Source organism: Epinephelus lanceolatus, chromosome 1 (assembly GCF_041903045.1).
Source record: "Epinephelus lanceolatus isolate andai-2023 chromosome 1, ASM4190304v1, whole genome shotgun sequence".
NCBI classification, from domain to species: domain Eukaryota; kingdom Metazoa; phylum Chordata; class Actinopteri; order Perciformes; family Serranidae; genus Epinephelus; species Epinephelus lanceolatus.
In genome coordinates this window covers 49,060,133-49,082,899 of record NC_135734.1, presented here as the reverse complement: position 1 = coordinate 49,082,899, position 22,767 = coordinate 49,060,133, and the positions used below count along the sequence as shown (strand labels likewise).

At 40.4% G+C, this 22,767-nt stretch overlaps 2 protein-coding genes across 2 annotated transcripts; both read left to right on the top strand.

Annotated features, from left to right (window-relative positions):
• Positions 1 to 8,021: 8,021 nt before the first annotated feature.
• On the top strand, positions 8,022 to 9,549 carry LOC117256882 (odorant receptor 131-2-like). Its single transcript, XM_033626621.2, has 2 exons — positions 8,022 to 8,171; positions 8,767 to 9,549. Exons 1-2 carry the CDS (start codon positions 8,022 to 8,024, stop codon positions 9,547 to 9,549), a joined length of 933 nt encoding a protein of 310 aa, XP_033482512.1.
• A 3,537-nt stretch (positions 9,550 to 13,086) lies between these two features.
• LOC117256883 (odorant receptor 131-2-like) lies at positions 13,087 to 16,883 on the top strand. Its single transcript, XM_033626622.2, has 2 exons — positions 13,087 to 13,236; positions 16,095 to 16,883. The coding sequence occupies exons 1-2, from the start codon at positions 13,087 to 13,089 to the stop codon at positions 16,881 to 16,883; spliced, it is 939 nt and encodes a 312-aa protein (XP_033482513.2).
• The last annotated feature ends 5,884 nt before the right edge of the window (positions 16,884 to 22,767 follow it).

Sequence of the window (22,767 nt, the reverse complement as noted above, 5' to 3'; positions counted from 1 at the left end):
TAAAGTGGGAATACAGTTAATGAAAAAAAAAAAGCCTCTTCATTTCCTTAGATTTCACTGGGCTTCCCTTTAGGCGCATAATGACGCATAGGAAGTCACGATCACAAACGCAAAGTATGACTGTCTACGACATTTATAAACGCCAGCTGGCAATATAAAACTATATTAAAACATTGAATGGCGCAGAAAATGAGTTTTGGTTTCTTTACTGATTTTTTTGCCGTGGTGGCAGAAACACTGTGGCGTACAGGGCTGGCGGTTGGCCACAAGTAAGTATAACTGCAGCTGGAGCAGCTACGTGACCCGTCCACTTGCTACATGACTCATCAACCATACCTAAATGTCAGTCCATCATCAGCTGACTTTGCACCTTGGTCCAGGAGTGAAAGACCTGACAAAAATGCCGTGTTAGCGATTAGCTAGCAATGAATTGTTTAACACAGTGGATTACTGCAGCATTTGGCTTCATATTTATTCGCTACAGTGTCACGTTGTAGCAGGGTTCAGATCATGGTTGTCATAGTGGGTTTGTCTTGTACTAATGGTGGCTGCAGCTTGTAGCTTGTTGTCATGTGAGCTACAAACTGAAGGTGTCTTAAGCTACACGTCTTGCCAGATCAGCCTTGGCTCTGGAGTGACCTGTCCTTTTAGCCTCACATGTTGGGTCATTTTGCCAGGCTCGAAAGGCTTTCTGTTTTTTGGAGATGAGTTGTTCTATCTCTGTATTATTCTCATCAAACCAGTCTTGATGTTTCCTAGACTTATACCCAAAGGTGGTTTCACACGAGTCAAGGCTTTCCCCAAGAGAGTCCTGAAGTAGCTGCTTGGTGTCGGCTTCATTCAGGCTATCCAGGTTCAGTCTTCGCTGGGTTTGCTTCTTTTGAATCCATCTCCTTTTTTAAAGTTTGATGGACATTGTGGATCGAATGAGGCGGTGGTCTGTTCAGCAGTTGTCGGAGTCTATCATGGCCCTTGTAATGTTCACATCACAGCCGTCCCTGGCTCTTACAATGACATAATCGATAAGATGCCATTGTTTGGAGCGAGGATGTCTTCAGGATGCCTTGCATTTGTTTCTCTGGCAGAAGAGAGCATTGGTGATGATGAGATTGTGCTGAGCACATTTACTGAGAAGCAGCACTCCATTGGAGTTTGTGTTGCCAGTGCCCTCTTTGCCGATAGTGCCCCTCCAAAGGTGTTGGTCCTGGCACACCCTGGCATTGAAGTCTCCAAGAAGGATAATCTTGTCTTCCCATGACAGGATTTCCTCAAGGCAGGCATAGAAGGCCTCTTTTTTATCCGCATCAGAGTCTAGAGTAGGGGCATAGGCACTCACTACTGTCGCCATCTGGTTGTTGACTAGCACCAGACGGATGGTCATGAGGAGCTTATTGATCCCTACGGGAAGTTCACAGAGGTGGTTGACAAGCTGGTTGTTGATGGCAACCCAACCCCATGGATTCTAGGCTTGTCAGCAGACTTTCCTTTCCAAAAGAAAGTACAGACACCCTTTTCCTCCTTCAGTTGCCCTTCATCTGCCCACCGGGTTTCGGATAGGGCAGCGATGTCAATCTGGCATCTCTGCAGTTCTCTGGCAATGATGGCCATATGTCCCTCAGGTCTTTCACCAGTGGTGCTATCCATAAGGGTGCGCACATTCCAGGCTCCAAAGTTAAATTGTCTGTGCTTCTGACCGCAGTATGGTGTTCCCTCTGAATGCGTTATAACGATAAACTTTTCACGTAATAATGTAATACTGATCCATTTTTTCCCCTTGATGTGGCAGCATACACTTCCGTATTTATGTGACGGCATTCACCCAACTGCTAAAACTCTTGTTTTCCTATAGAATATTGTTTTAAATAAAATGTTATTTGTTAACTTTGATTTAGTGAGTTGTTGCTGTTGTTATGAGATAATGTGCAAGGTGCGACATATTTCAGCGATTCAACACAATTTGGCTATTGAAAAATATGACTTCAAATAGCTTTTCTAATATACACAATATCATTTCACACATATTTACCCTTAAAGATTCAAATGTGTCAATTTTGACTGCTAGCCACATCTCTGCTCTGTCATTCTCAATCTGTTTTTCAATGAGCGTCAAAGAGTGAGCTGTACCCAGCAGGCTGTTTGGCAGTGTGACAGTTAACAAGGGTTCCCTCTAACAGGGTGTGTACATAACTCAACTACTAATAAAAAATGACCTGTAGATTTCAATAGCTTGACACGGTACTTTCTTGGATCCTCAACAATAAACCCACCAAGTGTTGAGTCTACCAGAGGAACAGGACATACAGACAGTAGGGGTGGGAATCGCCAGAGGACTCAGGGTATGACATAATCACCATATTGCGATACAATATATTGTGATGTATTGCAAATTATTACCTTTTTTTTTTACAACTGCAAATTATTACCACAAGGGAAAACTTTGTCAGCATCAGTTTTACATCACAAGACAAAGATTTCAGTCTGCTCATCGACTTTAATCATTTTTACTGCAGCAAAACGTGATGCAAAGCAGACAGACTGAACTGTGGGCAGATTCAACACCCTTTGAGTGGCCAGATTAAGAGCATGTGCGAAACACTTAATATGCAGGTATCCTGCTAACTGAATGACATCACTATTATTAGAAGCGTTTTTTGTTAAATTCTTGTACTGTATTTTGCAGGAGGTCTGCAGTGTTTGCTCTGCTGTGACTTTGGTGTACTGTTCTAGTTTGGAGAACGTGAGACAGCTGTCTCCAGTCCTCTGTCAGATAATGTCCTGTTCTAGTTAGGAGAACGTGTGACAGCAGTCTCCTGTCCTATGTCAGATAATGTATTGTGCTAGTCTGGAGAACGTGAGACAGCAGTCATCAGTCCTCTGTTGGATAATGTGTCGTTATAGTCACACATGAATCCACTGACCTTGAAGTCCAGGCATCACAGGTTAACGCCACCCTTCCTGCTGCACTCAAAGATTCCTCAACGTAATGCTGCATGTCTCTGTAGGGCGTGGGTACAGCTGTGTTGTTGTAAAGACGTGGGGACGGAGTCATATACCTGGGCTCACGTGTTTTTAGCATGTAACAAAAGCTTTTGTTTTCAGCAACACTGTATGGACGTGGATCTTTGCCCATAAAGTAGGTGATGGACTGTGTTATTTTCTTAGCTCTCAGAGTTGGATGGTAGTTTTGTCAAGCTAACTGTGTCAAGTGTTGGTTGATTTTTTGGCAGAGCAGGTTTAGCATTAGTTTGTCCGTCAGCGGCTAACGCTATCTCTGGATGATGGCGTGTGAGGTGAGCCCTTAATGTTAGTATTCACAGAGTATTTTATTCTCATGTGACAATGCTTGCAAATTGCATGTGTCATATCCAAGGCCTCCTTTCCCTCCGTGTTAAAAAATCCAAAATAAGTCCAGATGTTTGATTTAAACATCGATGGCGCATTTCTGATTTCTTTCTCTGGTGCCTCCATCTTTGTTTTGATGAACTTCCTGCCTACTAACTATCTTGGACAATGTCTCACACCCACTCCACCATGTGCTGGTCAGGCACAAGAGTACTTTCAGTGAGAGACTCATACCACCTAAATGTACCACTGAGTGCCACAGGAAATCATTCCTGCCTGTGGCCATCAAACTGTACAGCTCCTCCCTCTGAGTGGCCCTGACACTATTTCACCTACTGTCAATAACCCCATTTTACCTTGACTGTATATATTCTGTGTATTATCTATTTAGGTTATTATATATATTGTGTAAATAATCTTGTTTAGGTTACAATACACATATATATATATATATATATATATATATACATACATACTAGTGCTGCACGATTAATCTAATCGCGATGTCAGGCTGTGCGATTACATAACCGCATAAAAGGCTGCGATTTGTGATTTAATGTAGGCTAAATAAATGTTAACGTGTGTGCCTGTGAACGTGACTGCCTCTCCTGTAGTGTGTGGAGTTTGTTGACATCACGCCCACAAGCTATCCAGGGGCCTGTATCACGAAGCGAGATCAACCTTTCCTGGGTTACCCAGACCTATCCTGGGTTGACTAACCCTAACAATGGCAATCAGGATAATCGGTAGCGTCCTCATATGTGAGGGGAAAAAAAAGTATTTCTCATGTGAGGATCAGAGATTAATTCTACTAAAATATGAGAAGGAGGAAAGCAACATTACAGAAAAGGCCAACACCGTGGCAGCTGCAGGAGGAGGAAACATGCGTGGCAACGCATAACAGGATGAATAATGTTTAGTTTTAGTTTAGATTAGTTTATTTGCACATAATGTTAAAAACAGACTATAACATTTACAAGATTAAAAAAAGAAAAGTGCTGGAGAGGTTAGAAGCCACTAAAAGCTTATCAAAGAAATTCCCCTGTCAGAACATCAATGAAATCACATAATAGAGAAGAAAAAAAAACGGGTAAGGAAAGAAGAAATAGAGGAGGAGAGAGGGAAAAATCAAGACAAAACAAGGTAGCAAATAAAATGATGTGTAGGTTAAATGACTCATCACTGGTTCAAGTAGCTACAGTACCTGTACCTGTACATCTGACACTGATCACACCCTTGAATCCCATGAAATCAATGCTGCGCAGATGAATTGCGTGTATTGCAATTATCGTCTAACATCATTGCATCTGATAAATTGGTCTTCTTTGTCATAACGTTATATATGCTACAATAAAGCTTAAAGCTGACGCCACAATTAAATCATATCAACACCAAATTGATAGTCTGAATAAAATCATCCTGATATTGAGCTGTGTTAGAAATTAACAGCTGCGCAAAAATATACCTAGTCTCCCTCTTTAAAAAACAAAAAGGAAAATCCCTCAGACACCATGAAGTGTAGACATGATAGGCTACTTTCCACATTTCCAGCAGCAAAGCTGTCAATTAGGCCCATTATCTTTAACAGGGATCATTTCCTCCAACAAAACAAAATGTTGGCACTAATTAATGGTGCTATTAAGTGTTCGCAAATTATCAGTTTCTTTCTTATGAAGGGGTGGGATGAAAGTTCGACTTCTTTCCACTCCTTTCTGAACAATCTTTTCATTGTCTGTTGTTGTTGCTTTCTTTTCTTTTTTAATGTTCAAAATAAACTTTCAAATCAAAATCAATCAAATTAATTAAACTTCCCGTCATGACTGCGCTGCATTTCTGTCAGCGGAGTCATTTTTTTCCGAACAGCTGATTGGCCAGTGGGTGGTGCTTTTTATAGGATCAGATTCAACCCTGAACTTACCCTGCTCCGGAGCAGGATAGCCGTTCAGAGTAAGTTACCATGGTGATCTACCCCGATAAGAACTGAACCGGCTTCGTGAGACCGAAAACCCAGGGTTAACCCTGAAGTTACCTCGCTAAGACATTAATCCTGCTTCGTAATACAGGCCCCTGGTGCATGCAGCAGGTGTGCAGCAGTGACCAACACAGACACTGAAGAAGAGCGTGAGCTTGACCAAGAACAGGCTGAGTTGGTGGTGAAAAAAACATCTGTTAAAGTCAGTTAAAGTTGCCACGTCCCGCGGCAACACGACCAATCTATATCAGCACTTGAGACGGGACGTGGCGACTTTAACTTTTAAACTTTTACACAACACTTTCAGGTACGACGACGTTGGACAGAAAGACGCGCTGTGTAAAAGTGTAAAAGTTAAAGTTAAAGACAACTGAAAGCCGCCAGAGCCTCATAAAACAACATCCAAGCACAGTTAAGCAAACATTTGTAAGTGTCACACAGAAATCACGGACTCCATAACAAATGAAAAATTGAGCAATTTTGCTCGGGTTCGGCCCACTTGACATGCTGCTGTGTTGTGCTATGGCGTGCTGGAATTTGTCATTTACGTGACAACGCCTGAACACAACACAGGCTCGCTCCGCTGTGTGTACAGTTCCGTGCTGCGCTGCTGTGTGAGCAGCGAGTTTATACTGTGCTCAGTCTATTGATGGTCATTGACACACTGTCTGTCCATAACAATAACTATGTCAGGTCAGTGCCCCCCTGATATAATGTAGGGGAAACACTGAATCAAGCAAAAAGACTCATGATACCATTTATTTATTACATTTTATTGTAATTATATTGTAATCACAATTGCAATCGCAAATCGCGATATTGTCCACCATAATATATATACATATATATATATATATATATATATATATAATCATGTTTATTTGAACTATATATTTGTAAATAATCTTGTTAAATTTCATATATTTTCACTTATCTTTCCACTCTTGCAAGGAGCACCTGTAACGCAAATAATTTTCCCTCGGGGATCAATAAAGTATTTCTGATTCTGATTCTGATTCTGAAATGGCGCTGACTGAGACCTCTGCTGACCTCACCAGGAAAAAAAAACATCAGCACCATCTAGTGGCCCGAAAAAGCAACTGATTTTATTATTGTAGTACCAAAAGTTGTATTAAAATGTGTATTTGCAAAGATGAACTATGTATATAGTAAAAGATCGATACTTGACATCTGTGTATCGATACAATATTGCCATGCAAAATATCACTCTATCGATTTTTCCCCCCTAGACACCTAACAGACAGAAACTCCTTCCATTTTTAGTAAAATGTAAAAATTTTGTTTAGCATGTGCACATATTTACTCCTTTACTTTGATACTTCTAAAGGCATGTACACAGACACACACACACACACACACACACACACACACGCAATATCTAAAGATAGATACGCACACCCCTGAATCCTTGAATGATTACCCACCGAAGCACATATATATATAAAGTCATAGCTTTTCCAAATCAACATTGTTGGTGATCTGGACTGAATGCAGTGAGGTGAGTACTGTGCAGTCATGTGGCTTCATATATGTGACAGTAGAAATGAATGGGTTAGGGCTAGAATTGTAACGACAACATTAAACTGCTTAATAATTCATTCATGTTGCTTTGAACTGTTCTGTACCTACTGACACATAAAGTGTATTTACCCAAACTGGTCCTGGTTGGTTGTGTATTGTCAGTCTCTACAGAATGAAGTGATAAAATCATCTGAGTGTATTTTACTGGAGTTTTTTTTTTCTCTGTTGCAGGACATTTTGTACTTTAAATTCTCTCACCCAGGTTCCCAGAATACAAATCTGTGTGCTGGATGAAACAACCAGAAGATAATAGTTTGGTTAAAAATTCAAACATCAACAATTTGACAAAACATAACACTTAATTCTACAAAAAAAACCTTGAAAAAAGACCTTGAATGCCACAACTATGATGCAATTTAAAAGAGCAATCATTTAATTGAAGTATCACTTCTTATCAAAGGTAGATGTGTATGCTATACTTTTAATTCTTAATCAGATTATTTTTTATGACAGTTTGGGAGTCACACAGACAAGTTATGTTCTTTTGATCCTACATGTTAACAGCTAAAATTTTCATACATGCACTTTAATTACAAAAAACAATACTTTGATATTTATCTTTCAAGTTGACACCCTGACCCTAAAGTGAGTGCTTCTGTTTCGCACTGTTGGAAAGAAATGAATACATTGAGGGTGTTTTTATATTTGAATTGCAGTATCAATGAAAGTTTTAAATATATACAATAAAATTATATCAAATTAAATAAATATGTATATATATATGTAGATGAGTGAAAGTAACTGTGGAAATTGTCATGATCCAGGTTAAATTGTGTTAATCTGAGATTCACAGCCATCCATCATATTGTAATGAGTAGTGATGCACTAATGGGATATAATAATGATTTCTACAAGAGTGTAACAAAACTGTTTTTCCTCAGTTTAACAAACCTTTTGTTTTTACTATGTATTTTACTATGTCATTTATATAAAAAAAATCATACTAAATGTCTAACTTTTAACAATAAGTGTAAATGATAATGTTTTTTCCCAGGTTCCTATGGTCTTAAATTTGAGGGGACTGTCTCATATGTGGGTCAATAATGTGATTCCTCGCACTCTATAATTATGCTTTTTCCTTTGTTGGATCTTCAGGTTTCAGGAGATGAACGTGTCATCTGCCAATGTGACTGTGGTTATCACATATCGGGACTCCTTCACTAAGGCTGTGACCAAGAATGTGATTGTCGTGGTTCTCAGCATCTCCATCAACTATATCAATGCAGGCCTCATTCACACTTTTCGTAAACACCAGGTATGACTTTCCTTTAATTACACGTAAACACAAATATCAAATGCACTACAGAAATATGCTTTTTCTCCCCTGTTCCCAATCTGATCCGATTCTTATATTTGCAAACAGGAGCTGCAAGAGGTATACACTGCTGATTCAAGTCTTTTCCAGGCTACATAATCCAAATACTGGAAGTCCTGATTCATGACAGGGCTTCAACAGTTCATACAATGATACAATACATGAGTCACTGTTCAGTGCCAGTAGCCACATGCTGAGTATATGGTATGTAGATTTATGCACGTGATGTGGAACCAAAGTTCACAGAGTTCCACCCAGAAATTTTTCAGCCAAGTTCAGAGTTCAGAGTTTATATTGCCTCTCAATACATATTGTCATGCTGTTCAACCCTTATTTATGCTCTAAAGGTATCCACATATAAATGATTTAAGGAGACTGTAAAAACTGACACCAACATAAAGTTAATGCGATCACCAAGCTGATATTTGCTGTTTTGAAGTAGTGATTCAGGTGTTGGTATTTTTGTACTGCAGTTCCACATTTAATGTAGGACAAACCTTTACTTTTTTCATGTGCTTTTCTTCCCACCCTCTAGATCTTCTACATGAATCCACGCTACATCCTTTTTATTCACCTGGTGGTCAACGACATGATCCAAGTGATGCTGACTGTTATGCTGTTCATCATCAGCTACATCCTCTACAAAATAAATGTTTCCGTCTGTTGCACCTTCATCCTGATTGCTCTTTTCACCACTGAAAACACCCCTCTGAACCTGGCCTGCATGGCGGTGGAGTGCTACATCGCCATCTGTCTCCCCCTTCACCACGTGCAGCTCTGTACAGTCAAAAGAACGCTGATGCTGATTGGTTTAATCTGGGTGACAAGCATGTTGTCAGTCCTTCCTGATCTCTTCATCACTTTGGCCACAGAGCCACTGGACTTCTTTCATTCCAGAGTCTTCTGTCTCAGGGAAACTGCCTTTCGAAATCCCCAGATTATCAAGAAGAGAGATATTACCTATATTGTGTATCTGGTAATCGTTTGGTTTGTAATTTTTTACACTTACTTCAGAATTCTGTTCACTGCTAAAAGAGCTAGCAAAGATGCTAAAAAGGCCAGGAACACAATCATCCTCCATGGGTTTCAGCTGTTGCTTTGTATGGCAACATACGTAGAACCCCCAGTAAAACAAGCTCTGCAGCAAGCGTTCCCTAAGAATTATCCAGACACCCTGTTCGCTTGTTATATTATTATACAGGTCCTGCCACGATCTATTAGTCCCATCATCTATGGCATACGAGACAAGACTTTCAGGAGGTATCTGAAAAGGTATGTGTTTTGTTCAATGAGCCCACAGAAACAATCAGTTCAATAATTTCAAAAACTTTCAAAAGCATTAGGGGTCCGTACACATGGCGTATTTTTTGCACCCTTAAATCCATTGTTTTCTATGTAGACACCCGCCAGGCGTGCTCAAAAGCCAGAACAATGCTGCACTTTGAGATGAGAGTTCAACTTCTGTAACCCAGCAGCACGCACTGCATGTCATTTGACAAGGAACAACTAACCATAGCCGGCAGATATCGTTCCCTTCTTCTGTAAATAGCTAACTATAGATGACTCTGGAGAAGGAGTAGATCATTTTAGTGCAGGGCTACCCAGAGCTCTACATCTGTCCCGCGGACTAAAAAAAGGCTATGATACACTGCTGGATGTGGTTGCTGAGCAACCTTAGATGCAACCTGCCTCCATACTCTTGGAAGTTTGCACAGAGTAGGAACAAGAGTAGCATCCAGCTCCCAACCTTGTGTTTTCCAGACGGTTATAGACATGCCATGTGTACGGGCCCTTACATGGAGTCAGATCCTAAAACCGATTGTTTGTTTGACTTTACTCTGAGTTAGAATCTACAGTATGTTTGGTCATAATTTAGTTACTCTGACTGAATTTGTAAATTTTTGTTTTGGAAAATGAAATTATGAAGAAATTAACAGTTCTTTAACTAATGGTGTGTTAAAACAACAAGTTCTCATCCCAACTCGTCAGCACCATGTGAAGCTTCCTGCATCATTTTTAGATATTCAAGGACAACGTGTCAATTTACACTTGTCACGTGTCTTTTCAAAATACACTTTCGTTTTCACAGATAATGTATAGTTTCTGCTTGTTACATGGATATAGTCTTTTTTTAAATAAACTTATAACATATGTAAAACACTTCAAAGTTATTTTTACTTCCTTAACTTTAGGCAACGGAAGCATGTGGGTAGGTTTAGAAAAAAAACAATTACAGCTTGGCTCAAAATAAGTGTGGTTGTTACTGATGTAATGTCACATCGTGTTTGGATTTTTTTTTTAAAGATTATTTTTATGGGCTTTTTGCCTTTATTGACAGGACAGAGAATGAAATGGGGAGACAGAGAGAGAGTGGGGACTGACATGCAGCAAAGGGCCGCAAGCTGGATTCAAACCCGTGACCACTACAGGCGATGCCTCTGTACATGGGGCACCAGCACTATCCACTACGCTACCGACGCCCCATGTGTTTGGATTTTGAGTTCGATTATCAGTGATCTTTCTACAAAATCACAGACTCCATTTTTGAAGTATTAACACACTGAAAAAATACTTACAGTTGATTATTTTTTTCAAATTTCCTGTTACAATTTCTGTCACATAATCTTGTCCCCAATATGTTGAATATTAAACATGTCAAAGCTGTGTTTGTTTATTGAAGCTGACACATTTACATTTAGTTTCCCACATTTATGATGGGGCCACTGTAGATTTGCAACTTTTTATAAAACACAACAAATACTCTTGTATGCATGAACACCTCAACATGTTAACACACACACAGGGAGTCCAGGGACATTTGCCACCAAACCTCATATAAAGTTTGTGATTTCCTGGAGTCATATTGTTGGTGTCCTGGTCTCTAAGCATTAACTGAGGTAAGCACTACCTGCTGTGAACTACTTGACAGCTTTGAACTGTGTTCTGACTCCACTACACAGGCCTGTCTGTGGTGAATTTTTCTCCTGTGTGTTTTAAGATTGTTCAATGTGATCCTTTTCTACCTGCTGACATTTGATATTTTCACTTCCCTGATTCTCACAGCACAGTTTTAAATCAGGTCAATGGACGAAAAAGAAATTTGTTCCAAACTAAAACAAGGAGACATGACTTCATGGTTAATCCTATAAAAAAGTATTGAAAACAAAATAAGTAATATATAGCTATTAGAATTTTAACTCAGCTTTAATGTGAGAATTTTATGAGTGTTTGGCAAGTGTACAGACTGTACAAAAACTATATACAAAATCATCAAATAACAAAAACTCTTGTTCTTTTCACTATCAAACTTCAATTGTATGATTGTAAATGCATCTATTATTATTACAAAAGTTACATATTTGCTTTTAGCTTTTAATCAGACGATGAAATGAGGACTTCTTTCTTGTGTCACTGTTGTCATTGCGGGGCTTCATGCTGAATTATCCATAAAAACACTGAACTCACAACACCAGCTCTGAATGTCCGACAGTGTCTTGCTCCCTCAGACAATTTGGGAAACTGTTTTGTTTAAACTATCTACCTTTGGCTGTAATGAAGCTCATAATTTTAGTGCTAACCAGATGTGAGTCTGACATCTCAGCTTCTGATATTAGATTATGAAACACAAATGGAGTATGATTAGTAAACTGTTTTCAGGGGCTTTAAAATCGAGACATGAAGGGCGTTATGGATTTATCACCCTTCCTGTCTTTATGTCTGTTTACTGTCAATGTTGTTGATGGAAATATAAAGACACACGACTGATAAAAAGTTATATATCAGCTGTTATAATGATGTTTTTCTTTTTTTCCATAATCAATGGTCACTTTAAAAGAGATAAAACAGTATAAATCAGGAACCAAATATATTATTTACACTTGAAAGTGTTTTGGCCCAAAAAGAAGACGATAATTAAATGATTCAAACTTCAGTTTAGTCGATGTCCCCACTGTGTTGCATGACAGAGGAGAATACTATTGGAATTTGGATTTTGAATACGTTTTTCCAGTCCGAACAGTGTCAGTGACCCTTGATCATTACTGAACTACAGCCATGCAACAAGACTGTAAATGGTTAGTGTGTTTTTCTTCAGGCCCTGTGCAGTCTACTCAGTGGTTAGACTGAAGAGGTTTAAACTGTGGTTTTTCTGTCCATAGTTGTTCCACTGATATTCCAGCAGTGCTAACCCCTCTGTTTCTACTGTGAAGTCTGAAGAAAAGCTTTGCTAAACCAACACATTGCCTGGTAATTGTTACAGGCATTATTGTGCTCCTGACAGTGAAACAGGAACCTGTTGTTACACACACTCTACTTTTTACACACACAGGAGCATGGATGTGTTGTGAATGGCTAAAAAAATACATCATTAATAAAGAAAATATTAAAATGATTCTAAACTGTGAAAATAGCAGAGATCAGAGCAGAGCTGCTGTCAAACTCCCCATTAAGAGAGACACTATGCACATTTATGAACAAGGAGAAGAGGAACTTAATTATTTTAAAAGCTGAAAGTTTAGTTCTGTTTCTTCTGTCAAGTTTCAAACTACAGCTTTTAGTTTTGCTTCTATAATGCCCACCATATTTGCTGCAGTGACATCACTGCTCTTACTGCATTACTCTCTGCAGAAAACTGCAAGCTTCTCCAATTGTTGAATCCGCAGTGTTAATATCATTCCATTACGCACCTGAATACAACCTCTCTGCCCCTTTGCTCCTTATTTGTGAACAGATTATGCACCGTTTAACAAGAAAAGTGGAGTTGAAATCCTTGAAATAAGGCCCACTGTCTATAATTGCTGTAAACATCTATTTATGTCTGAAGATTTTTTTAATCTTTTCTTTTCAGTTTCGAAAGATGAACACATCATCTGCCAATGTGACTGTGGTTGTACAGTCTCGAGACTCCCTCACTAAAGCTGTGACCAAGAATGTGATGGTTGTGCTTCTCGGGATCTTCATCAACTACATCAATGGAGGCCTCATTCAAACCTTCTGCAAACACCAGGTCTGATATTCATTTGGCATGTAGGAAGTAATAATGAATTACTGAGGAAGATATCAGCCGCTATGTATATATATAAATATGTATGTGTGTATGTAAAGATATATATATATATGTATATATATATATATATATAGATATATATTTAGATACATATATATAGATATAGATATAGATATAGATAGATAAAAGAAAAAGAAACATCATGCTCATATTCTTTACTGTGTGGGATTATTTTTGCTTTGTTTTGTCCTAACCAATCAGGAGCAGGTGACGTATCCATCACACCACTGTTATAATTATAAAAACAAAGAACATTTCAAACACTGACTTATCACACAATACAAACACTTTCCCAAATGAAAACAGGCCTGAACAGGCAATAAAACTGAAAAACATCTATTGCTCTTTAAGCCAAAATACAGTTTGCTTTGTCCTCATCCAGATCATAGGCATGTGTGGGTGATGCTGTCAAAGGTACGTTAACATGGTGGATGTTTTTCAATTCACAAATCCTACAACAGTAGAGCAACGCCAACACACCATCTTCATCTTTTACAAAACACCCTCTCTGTTGCTGTTTTATCTGACCTGGAAGCCGTGGGTCTTTCTGCTCGGGAGTTTCATTTGCAGTCCCTAAAGTGTGACTGACTCACGCGCCAATCAGCTCATTGAGCTTTATCTTGTAAACTGCGCATGGCCAAAAGCTTCCAGAAGGAATTTTTGCTTGTGAACTTTGGCTCCATATTATGTACATCAATCTACATACTGGGTATTCTGTATACTACTGCGTGCACCAAAATATGACCTTGGGTCATGGAGCCCGTTCGCAGTGCCCAGCACATTGCAGTGTGTGCCAGGTGGCAGGCAGGGGCGGGAACCCAGGCACGCTGCCCCCTAGCATCCATGACTGACTCCAGGGATGTGGAACATCATTTATCTGGCAGGGAAGGAAGCAAAGCTGGCTGGGCTCACCTCTACACACGGCACTGTGTGTAGCACTTTTGAAACTTTTCTGGGGTTGACCAGAGTGAGAGGCACCAAGTTGGCGTGGAAAAACTCACAAGCCCCCAACTTAACACTGATGTGTTGGAGTTCTCCCCAGGAAACGAGAGGGTCGTCTCAATGTGACTGTGAGTTGCTGAGAATAGGTCTCAGACTGTTGTTTCTGCTTGTGCACCAAACAGCAATTTGGAGCACCTGACCCGTAGTTGGTATCGAATACCATCGGCCAAAAATCGATGATCCACCTTGTGGCTGTATCATCAGATCTGCTGCCGTATATCTTGGACACTAAGGTGAAGAAAGGAGCAGAGCTGTAAACTGATCATCAACTGGTAGTGAGTTGGATCAGATGGCGGGGGGCTGCCAGATAGACCTGGTAAAGCCAAACGTGTAGAGAGGGTGAACTGTGAATGTCTGGCTGAGGCCCCTGTCAATAAGGTCTTCAATTCTCACCTCGGGAACAACTTCTCATGCATCTTGGGGGAGGTTTGGGACATAGAATCTGAGTGGTCCATGTTCAAAGCCTTCATTGTGGAGGTGGCTGCTAAATGTTGTGGTCAGGTCATTGGTGCTTGTCCTGGTGGCAACTAAAGAACCCACTTGTGGACACCAGTGGTGAAGAAGGGCGTCAGGCTGAAGAAGGAGGCCTTTTGGGCTTAACTGGCCCAGGGGTCTCCTGAAGCAGCAGACAAATACTGGTTGGCCAGAAGGCCTGCAGCTGAGGTGGTTGCTAAAGCAAAAACTTGGGTGGGGAGGCTATGGAGAAGGATTTTCTATGGGCTTTGAGGAAGTTCTGGCAAACCATTAAATGCCTCAGGAAAGGGAAGTAGGGCCAAGGAACTCCTGAACCCAACCGTCCCATCCTCTGTAGAGGACGCAACGTCTGAAGACTCGGGGGAACTCTGGTCCATATCCCTGGCAGAGGTCGCTGAGGTAGTTGAAAACATCCTCAGTGGCAAGGCTCCAGGTGTGGACAATATTTGCCCTGAGATGCTGAAGGCTCTGGACATTGATTGGCTGTCTTGGCTGACACACTTTTTCAGTGTTGCCTGAAGGTCAGGTACAGTGCCTGTGGAGTGGCAGGCCGGGGTAGTGGTCCCCATTTTTTTTAAAAAAAAAGGGGGGCCGGAGGGTGTGCAACAATTATCAGGGTAACACACTGCTCAGCCTCCCTGGGAAAGTCTACTCCAGGGTGCTGAAAAGGAGGCTCTGACCGACTGTCAAACCTCACATTCTGAAGGAGCAATGTGGATTCAGTCCTGGTTGTGGAACAGTGAACCAGGTTGCTGGAAGGGTAATGGGAGTTTGCCTGTCCACTCTACATGTGAATTGTGGACGTGGAAAAGGCTTATGACAGTGTCCCCCTGGGAGTCCTGTTGGGGGTACTGCATGTTTACAGGGTACCGGGGTTGTGTTACAAGCCACCTGGTCCCTGTACAACCAACGTAAGAGCTGTGTCTGCATATGAGATGGATAGGCAGTTTAGTGCCGCATCAACAGTGATGAAGTATTTCTGGGAGGAGGGAGGTCTGAAGTTCCTTGCTCAGCCTGCTGCCTCCTTGACCCAGCCCTGGATAAACAGATGAAAGTGGATGCAGCAGCTGAGCTGGGGGACTGATGTACCAGACAAGCAGAACCATTAATATGTTGTTAAGATGAAATCACAATGTTATTGTGTTCAGGTATTAAGCAGCTAGCTAAGTAATGTCGCTGTTGAACGCAAATGACTGACAACTGGCACAAGTATTTGAAATGCCCGATAAAACATGAGCATGGTGTCCCTGTTTCAAACTTAAAGCTCTAGGTTTTCTAAAATAATTTTTCCCCTCATGTGTGCTTTTCTTCCCACCTTCCAGATATTCTACATAAATCCACGCTACATCCTTTTCATCCACCTGGTGGTCAACGACACGATCCAAGTGACGGTGACCATCATCCTGTTTGTCATCAGCTACGTTCTCCACAAAATAAATGTCTCCATCTGCTGCATCTTCATCCTGTTTGCACTCTTAACCACTGAAAACAGCCCTCTGAACCTGGCCTGCATGGCGGTGGAGTGCTTCATCGCCATCTGTCTCCCCCTTCGCCACCCGCATATCTGTACGGTCAAGAGGACATTGATGCTGATCAGTTTAATCTGGGTGACGAACATGTTGTCTGCTCTTCCTGATCTCTTCTTCACTTTGGCCACAGAACCACAGGACTTCTTTCATTCCAGAGTCTTCTGTGTTCCACAAACTGTCTTCCCAAACCCCCTCATCATCAAGAAGAGAGATATCTTGTACTCAGTGTTTCTAGTTCTGGTTTGGATCACTATCTTTTACACTTACCTCAGAATTCTGTTCACTGCAAAAACAGCTAGCAAAGATGCTACAAAGGCCAGAAACACAATCATCCTCCATGGGTTTCAGCTGCTGCTTTGTATGGCAACATATGTAGAACCCCCGTTCAAACAGGTTTTGCTGCAAGCGTTCCCTAAGAATTATTCAGACTCCCTGTTCGCTTGTTACATTATTGTACAGGTCCTGCCGCGATCTATTAGTCCCATCATCTATGGCATACGAGACAAGACTTTCAGGAGATATCTGAAAAGGTATGTGTTGTGGAAAATAACCCCACAGAAAGAATCAGCTCCTGGAGTATAATTTAAGAAATGCTGAAAAACTTTACTTGGAGTCAGATCCTAAAACTGATGAGTTCTTTGACTTTACTCTGTCCAAATTAAAAACTACAATTTCTAAGACTTGGGCCGGTGTACAAACGGTCAAAGCCAAACCCTGTACCAGACAGGTATACTGAATTTATCAGGGGACTCACTAAAATCTCCTCAGCAGAACATTTTGACATAAAACTTGTGTCTGATGATTGCAAAGCTTCAAGTTACAACAGTTCTCTCTGTCCAAACTGAATCCCTTACATATGTATTTCTGTTATGTCATGTATACAAACCATGTAGCTATCAGCTGTGCCCTCTACGTCAAACTGAAGCTGTAACCTGTAACCACTTATAAAATGGGTGAGTAGCCTGCTTGATATCTTCCTATGTTTATAATATTACTGTAAAAACAGAAAGCACACATTTTATGCCGTTATATTTACTGAAAATGACATACAGAAGAGCAAACAGCAAGTAGCCTAGCTTGTTATTAGCAATGGTCACTTACCCACCAGAAACTTTCAGCTCTCTGGGGATCCTTTCAGCCAGTTTTCACCTTTATTGTAGTGAAATAAGGAGGTGTCAATTGGATAACTCTTCATTTCAATTTCATTAATCAGCAGTTCCACTAAAATGTTTATTGCAATATTTAATCGCAGTTTAAATAGTAACCATCAGTCCCAATCACTCTTGATGTGATTCGGCTATGGTGATATTTCTGAGTGAGCAGGATGGTGGAGTTTTAGTTTTCTTGAGTGATTAACTCTGCTAACTCTCCTCTCATTATTCCAAAAATACAGATGAACTTTCATAAAAATAATAATTAAAAAAAAACAGTATGCCACTCAACCTCTCCCACCTCTTCAAAAGGCATCTTGATCTCCTTCATGTTGCAGACATAATCCTGGGCTTGGCAGTAAACTGCACACAGCTGATCTGTCTGTTAAAAACACAATATCATATTCATCAAGTTGTCATTATTGCTTACTACTAATGCAATGTGAGATTTCACACCGTGACAGCATCAGCACAGGTTGCCAATGTAGGCAACATAATTTTTCTGAAACATGCCATGATTTAAAATGTAAGTCTCAATCTTAAAGAGGCAACAGATAGCATTTGTTTATTGTTAGTTTGGTGCCACCTAGCGTCAATGGTGTTGTGTCGCACTGTCGCAATGACCAAATTGAGCGTGGGGATCAGAGATAATCAATAAAATGTAGGCTGTAAAGCCACCAGTATACCTCTACGTATATGTAGAATGAGAAGGTGTGTGGACACTCTACTAAATAAATGAGTAAAGAGACCGAGCAACAATTATCAGATTTATCTGAAGAAAAAACAAATAGTAATGCAAATAATTATAAAAGGAATGCACAGTACCAGTACAAACAACTCACAGTAAATTCTACCAATATGTACAGTATCAGTACAAACAACAGTAGACACATAAGGGATAATGTATAGTGAGCCAGTGACTGTTGAAAAATAACCCCGACGCGCAGCGGGGTTATTTTTCAACAGTCACTGGCTCACTATACATTATTCTGCTTAGAACATGGCTTACTACTAAAACATTCAAATGTTACAACTGGCATCAATATTATTAAACTGCTGGCAGAGTGTATTGACAGAGGAGAGGCGTTCACCAGACAAACAGGAGCGGAGGAGAGGATTTTACTCCACTTCTCCCAGTCGGAGATGCTGGGTGCCCAGTAGCTGCGAAGGCTGCCCTCACATTTATGGCCAGTGACCGACATGATCTCCCTGCTCTCCAGGCCAGCTTGGGAGAGCTGTGTGGACTAATGTTAACTGAGTTTGATGCTCCTCAGTCTAAGGCCGTTGCAGTGAAAAGTCCAGTGTTCACTTTAGCTGGGCATAACTCAGCTGGGCGATGTCCGTGGATAGCTGCCTCCGTAAGAAGAGAACAGAAGGAAGGGAGGGGGGTATCACTGTCCGAGGGCTGCAGTAGAATGGCAACGAGGATGTCAGCTGACCAACACTCGCTACCCGCTCCCTGGTTGCAGCGATTTGCGATGCTGGCCAGCTAGGAATGAACTAGCAGCCAGTACAGTACAGTCCTCTCTGGTCTAGCTAACATTTAGCCGTGTTACTTACTGATCCATTAGAAAGAAAGCTAGCTGGACATGGGTTTTGAAGCCTCTTTGGTCACGGAGCTCCCTCCATCTCTTAAACACCTGACTGAGGTTTACTCTTGTTTTTCCTCTTCTTTTATCACTCTCCTTTTTGCTCTTCTTTGCCTCCTCAGCAGAGGAGCTCCTTTTCTTTTGGGAGGCCGTATTTCACTTGTCTCCAAACTTTGTCCGTCTGCCATTGTGCTCGTGACTCAACTATCTCATGCCCCGGCCAGTTCCTCATAAGGACCAGCTCCAGTCCCTGATTGGCTGACTGACCAGTTTCGCAATACATGGCGCGTTTCCTGCCATAAAGCAGATTTTTTCCGCGAAATTTCGCCCCCGGTGGCAGAAGCTTATTGCAAAGCCACTAAGTAACCTATGTAAACGCTGATAGTCTGATTTTACTGTGGCCACTACCCTGTGCAACCCACATTATTTTCATAATGATTTATTTAGGAAAAGATGCTATCTGTTGCCTCTTTAATGTTGCGTTTCAACCAGTTCACCCATTGGCAATAAAAACAGTTAATACAGATAAAAAGTTAACAACAAATCCTTTTAATCATAGTTTTGCTAATGCAGGCCTGTTTGTGTATACTTTTTATTTGTCACTTGCCTTTTCATGACTGTTGAAATGTTTTTCCTCAAAAACCTCTGAGTCCTACAAAACTGTTTTAAATCTGTTCAGTGAAAAAAGAAATCTGTTCCAATCTGAAATGTGAACAATGTAAATGAAAAAAAGGGTTTTGTTGAAAAACATGTTCATATACCTGAATGAAAGCAGCTCAGATTCATTTCAAACACATTAATACCCAGAACTGGTTACAATATCAACAGTGTAATGATACTTACAGTTGATGTTTACTGCTAGTTTGGTATTTCTGAATTAATTTATGAAATTGATTTTTTCTTTTTAAATATTGTGTGCTACAATTCCCCCCCGGTTCATTCCGAAGTTTAATATTGACGCTTAGGCTATGAATTCAGCATCAGACAATGACCAAAACCCATCCTTTTACGGCATGATATGCAGCCGGTCACTGTTATTGTGTAATGGCAACCAGCAGCATCAGGAGGAAATGCGGCAGGACAACAACATTAGTTAAGGGGGTAAAGGTCCACGTGGTGTCGGCAGGAGGGGTGGTGGATGGGTCCAGCAACCGCTGACTTATACCTGGGAGGCCGGTGTTCACTTCCTTTATGACTGTAAAGCCAAACTCTGGTATCTCTTTCTAAACCTAAAAACATGCTTCTGATGCCTAAACCCAACCATGTGGGTGTGTTGGCTACAAGGAACCATGTACACTTGTTGTTGAAGGAAAAAAATGTCACATTGAGGTGTTGTCCTGACGTGGTACATTTCTTTTGAAGAAAACTGTATGCAAATTCTACATTTGCTGTGAAAACAGAAGTGTATTTTGTAAACACACAATGCATGTTACAGGCCGAAGTTGACATGGTGCCCCAGAACATTTACAACAAACGCACCCAGGGTACCTTGCAGGTCATATGTCAACATGGAAAGTCCACGACCAAGAGATTATATGTGACGTAGTCAGAGTGAGAATGTGCTGTTTAATCACCCAATCTAGTCACCAATATGTTGAACATTAAACATGTCAAAGCTGTGTTTGTTTATTGAAGCTGACACTTTTACATTTAGTTTACCATATTTATGATGGGGCCACTGTAGATTTGCAACTTTTTATAAAACACAACAAATACTCTTGTATGCATGAACACCTCAACATGTTAACACACACACACACACACACACAGGGAGTCCAGGGACATTTGCCACCACACCTCATATAAAGTTTGTGATTTCCTGGAGTCATATTGTTGGTGTCCTGGTCTCTAAGCATTAACTGAGGTAAGCACTACCTGCTGTGAACTACCTGACAGCTTTGAACTGTGTTCTGACTCCACTACACAGGCCTGACTGTGGTGAATTTTTCTCCTGTGTGTTTTAGGATTGTTCAATGTGATGCTTTTCTACCTGCTGACATTTGATATTTTCACTTCCCTGAATCTCACAGTACAGTTTTAAATCAACTCAATGGACAAAAAGTAAAATTGTTCTAAACTTAAACAGGGACAGTTCAAAGACATGACTTTATGATTAATCCTATAAAAAGGTATTAATAACAGATGAAGTCATGCTGTTGAGGATCCTGTCTAAAAAAACAAATATTATTTTTTCATTTTTATTCAGGTTTAACATGAACACACAGGTTAACATGACGTCTTTCTTGTGTCACTGTTGTCATTGTGCGGATTAATGCAAGATTATCCATAAGAACACTGAACTCATAACACCAGCTCTGAAAGTCCGAAAGTGTCTTGTTCCTTTGAATAATTTGGGAAACTGTTTTGTTTAAACTATCTACCTTTGGCTGTAATGAAGCTCTAGCAACTGTAGAGCTAACACCAGATGTGAGTCTGATGTCTCAGCTTCTGATGTTAGATTGTGAAACACAAAGGAAGTACGATTTGTAAACTATGGTTTCAGGGGTTTTTAAAAACTAGACATGAACAGCATTATGGATTTATCACCCTTCCTGTCTTTATCTCTGTTTACTGTCAATGTTGTTGATGGAAATATAAAGACACACGACTGATAAAAAGTTTTATATCAGCTGTTATAATGATGTTTTTCTTTTGATAAGCAATGGATATTTCATCAAAAGATACAAGTGAAAGTGTTATGGCCCAAGAAACACAAGATAATTAAGTGATTCAAACTTCAGTTTATTTGATGTCCCCACAGTGTTGCATCACAGAGGAGAACACCGTTGGAACATGGATGTGAAATTTGTTTTCCAGTCCGAACAGTGTCAGTGACCCTTGATCATTACTGAACTACAACCATGCAACTAGGCTCTAAATAGTTAGTGTGTTTTTCTTCAGGCCCTCTGCAGAGGTTTAAACTGATTTGTCAGTCCATAGTGTGTTCCACTGATATTCCAACAGTGCTAACCCCTCTGTTCCTACTGTGAAGTCTGAAGAAGAGCTTTGCTAAACCAACACATTGCCTGGTAATTGTTACAGGCATACTCTTGACAGTGAAACAGGAACCTGTTCCTCTTTAAAGCTGCACACAGTTTGATGCTAAGCTCCCAGTTTATTTTTTACAATGACTGATGATTTTCTCTGTTCTGATTCAGCTGTTGCTCAGAGGGATCTTTGTCTCTTTCTGCCCTTTCAGACTGGTTGATCCGTTGTACAACAATTTGTTCTCCATATACAAAACAAACCCTTCATACAAAACAACAGCTATTTGTAAAGAGGACTTTCTATGACCTAAAAGTATCAAAGACCATTTAAATATAGTGTAGTCCTCGAAGCCATCTGACTGGACCTGATCAAGCTTTTGTGGCAGGAGATTACAAACTTTTGAATGATGTACAGTACAGGCCAAAAGTTTGGACACACCTTCTCATTCAATGCATTTTCTGTATTTTCATGACTATTTACATTGTAGATTCTCACTGAAGGCATCAAAACTATGAATGAACACATGTGGAGTTATGTACTTAACAAAAAAAGGTGAAATAACTGAAAACATGTTTTATATTCTAGTTTCTTCAAAATAGCCACCCTTTGCTCTGATTACTGCTTTGCACACTCTTGGCATTCTCTCCATGAGCTTCAAGAGGTAGTCACCTGAAATGGTTTTCCAACAGTCTTGAAGGAGTTCCCAGAGGTGTTTAGCACTTGTTGGCCCCTTTGCCT